General features: G+C 50.0%; 1 protein-coding gene across 1 annotated transcript in view; it reads left to right on the top strand.

The window, feature by feature from the left end:
• Positions 1–2,724, top strand: part of PIGS (phosphatidylinositol glycan anchor biosynthesis, class S) — a 27,706-nt gene extending 24,982 nt beyond the window's left edge. The window contains 2 exon segments of the mRNA XM_011940784.1: positions 1,067–1,277; positions 1,633–2,724. Of these exon segments, the coding sequence (XP_011796174.1) occupies positions 1,067–1,277; positions 1,633–1,908 (487 nt within the window). The 3' untranslated portion in view covers positions 1,909–2,724.
• The last annotated feature ends 696 nt before the right edge of the window (positions 2,725–3,420 follow it).

Below are 3,420 nucleotides of genomic sequence, written 5' to 3'. Positions count from 1 at the left end.
GTCTCGATCTCCTGACCTCGTGATCCGCCCGTCTCGGCCTCCCAAAGTGCTGGGATTACAGGCTTGACCCACCGCGCCCGGCCTAAGGGATATTTCTAAGGATCCCATCATCCTTCTTCTAAGAAGGACAGTAGGTAACAAAACTCTTTTTTTTTTTTTGAGACGGAGTCTTACTCTGTCGCGCAGGCTGGAGTGCAGTGGCGTGATCTTGGCTCACTGCACCCTCCGCCTCCCAGGTTCAAGCAGTTCTCTGCCTCAACCTCCCGAGTAGGTGGGACTACAGGCACCTGCCACCACACCCGACTAATTTTTTGTATTTTTAGTAGAGACGAGGTTTCACCATCTTGGCCAGGCTGGTCTTGAACTCCTGACCTCATGATCCACCCACCTTGGCCTCCCAAAGTGCTGGGATTACAGGCGTGAGCCACTGTGCCTGGCCAACAAAACCAGTTTTAAGAAAAATAGATTCATGAATGTCAGGTCCATGGAGTGTGATTAGGGCTGCTTGAGAAAATAACTGTTAATTCTTGTGCTGCCTGATGGATTGAGAGTGACTGTCTGAGGCTCTATGTTGAGGATTCTAAGGCTGTATCTGGGCTCATTAGGAAAGAGTGTTCTTCTGATTGACTAGCAGTGTCTGTCACAGATGCAGGCTTAGAGAAGCACAGCACATGTGCCTTGGCAAAGGCAGTCCTGGATCATCCCTTAATGCTAAGTCTCATTGGCCCCATTTGTTCAAAGAGAGGGTAGAGAAGGTGAAAGGATTAAACTAAGTTAGTGTTATCAGAAGTATTTTAGCTATGGAACCTTTTTTTAAAAAACAAGATCTTGGAAGTCTAATGTAGAAACAGGTAAAAGCAGAAACACCGGTTGAAGCAGGGTTTGAGGCCAATTTGCTTGGTGTTGCCACTTATGCCCCTAAGACCCTGAGGTACTTCCCTTTAACCCCTATGGTTCTGGATGAGATTGAAAATCACTGGTTTAGGACAGATATTTGAGAAATCTTAGCCGTCATCTCCCACCCTGTGGTCTCAGCCACCTTGATCTTACTCCGATGTTCCTACAGGTTGCTTTTTGGGATAGCTCAGCCTCAGGTGCCTCCAAAATGCCTGCTTTCAGGGCCTAAGAGTGAAGGGCTAATGACCTGGGAGCTAGACCGGCTGCTCTGGGCTCGGTCAGTGGAGAATCTGGCCACAGCCACCACCACCCTCACCTCCCTGGCACAGCTTCTGGGCAAAATCAGCAACATTGTCATTAAGGACGATGTGGCATCTGAGGTAAGCGGGCAGGGGATGGATTCTGCAGCTTGGGACTGGGGTAGTCAGAGAGGGCCAGAGTGTGGTGAGACCAGAGAGCCTGTGAAGTCCACGGTATGTGTGGGCTTGCCATCTTTAGTGTCCCAGCCTTCCTCTAGACAGCAGTACCAGCCCCCTAGCAGGAGTGCAGATGACAGTGCGAGGTTTCAAGCTGATCTCAGGAAAATAAACCATATCCCTTTAGACAGACTTCCATAGATCCTGGATGAACTCCAGGCATCTTCCTCAATAGATGGAAAGCACAGTAAGGTCCAGCACCCTTTCTACCAATGCCTAGGACTTACTGGTATACCCTCTTGTCCCTTCTGCTTCTTAGGTGTACAGGGCTGTAGCTGCAGTCCAGAAGTCGGCAGAAGAGTTGGCCTCTGGGCACCTGGCATCTGCCTTTGTCGCCAGCCAGGAAGCTGTGACGTCCTCTGAGCGTGCCTTTTTTGACCCGTCACTCCTCCACCTCCTTTATTTCCCTGATGACCAGAAATTTGCCATCTACATCCCACTCTTCCTGCCTATGGCTGTGCCCATCCTCCTGTCCCTGGTCAAGATCTTCCTGGAGACCCACAAGTCCTGGAAAAAGCCCGAGAAGACAGACTGAGCAGGGCAGCTCCTCCATAGGAAGCCTTCCTTTTTGGCCAAGGTGGGCAGTGTTAGATTGAGAGGCACGTACATGGGACCTGCCGGAATGACTTAAATATTTGTCTCCAGTCTCCACTATTGGCTCTCCAGCAACCAAAGTACAACACTCCAAGATGGGTTCATCTTTTCTTCCTTTCCCATTCCCCTGGCTCAGTCCTCCTCCACCACCAGGGGCCTCAAAAGGCACATTATCCGGGTCTCTTTATCTTGTTTGATAAGGCTGCTCCTGTCTCCCTCTGTGGCATGGACTGTTTGTTCTTTTGCCCCATTTCTCAACATAGCACACTCAGGCACTGAGAGGAGGGAGCATTATGGGAAAGTCCCTCCCTTCCACTCTTCTCTCTAACCCCTGTGGGTGAGCCCTAGTCCCTGCCGTCATGAAGGGGTCAGGCATTGGTCACCTCTGGGACCTTCTCCCTCACTCCCCTCCCTCCTAGCTGGCTTTGTCTGTCAGGTGCAGTCTGGTGGAAGTCCAGGAGGCAGCAGCTCAGGACGTGGTGCTGGGTGTGTGTGTGTGTGTGTCAGAGGTTCCAGAAAGTTCCAGATTTGGAATCAAAGAGTCCTGAATTCAAATCCTTGTTTTTGCACTTATTGTCTGGAGAGCTTTGGATAAGCTGTTGAATCTCTCTGAGCCTCAGTTTTTCATTCATTCAAGTGGCACTGATGATGTCTCCCTTACAAGGTGGTTGTGAGGATTAAATGTGATCAGCATGTAAAGTGTCTGGTGTATATTAGGCTCTTAATAAACACTGGCTGAATATGAATTGGAATGATACCAAGTCTGAGCTCTCCTCTTTCTGTATTCACTGGAAAGTAACAGTTTCCTGGTGTTTGTCCTCCTGTGCCCACAGGTCCACTTTGCTTCCATGTGCCATGTGCCTTTCCTAGCTGGATTGCCCAAGGCTGTTAGCATCTGCTTTTTACCTGAGATACTAATCATCAGGTCAAAAAAAAAAAATTATATTTATATATATATCTTGAGCACCAGCTGCAGGGAGCCTTCTGCCAGGTGCTGGGGTCCTACAGAGAACAAAGTAGGCAGGATCAGTGCTTTCACAGAGCTGAGCTTTCATGGGGAAGAGCAGACAAATAAAAATAATTTCACATAATGCATTGGAAAGACAAAAACAGGCTGGTCAGATGGTGACCGAGGGGGAAGGACTTCAGACTGGGTGTGAGGGAGGCAACTTTGAGCAGATGACATTTGAGTTGTGACTAGGAGAAAAAAGGCCATCTGGGGAAAAGCATCCAAGCAGAGACCCTGAGCCTGGAACTCACGAGCAGAAAGGCTGGAACACAGTGAGTAGGTGGAGAGGTAGTCAGGACCCTACTAGTACCAGTACAAGAAAGTGTTAGAGAAACAGAATGAAGCCCAGGGCAGGATCCCCCGACTCCCATTCCCCACGTCCGTGGCCTTTCGGCAGGGGTGGGCCGCGGGGCGGGCGGCATCAGCGCAGGGCCCACCCCAGGG

The sequence above is a fragment of the Colobus angolensis genome, unplaced genomic scaffold (genome assembly GCF_000951035.1).
Source record: "Colobus angolensis palliatus isolate OR3802 unplaced genomic scaffold, Cang.pa_1.0 Scaffold193, whole genome shotgun sequence".
NCBI lineage: Eukaryota > Metazoa > Chordata > Mammalia > Primates > Cercopithecidae > Colobus > Colobus angolensis.
Note: the sequence above shows the minus strand (reverse complement) of the source record. Positions and strands in the feature narration are given on the sequence as shown.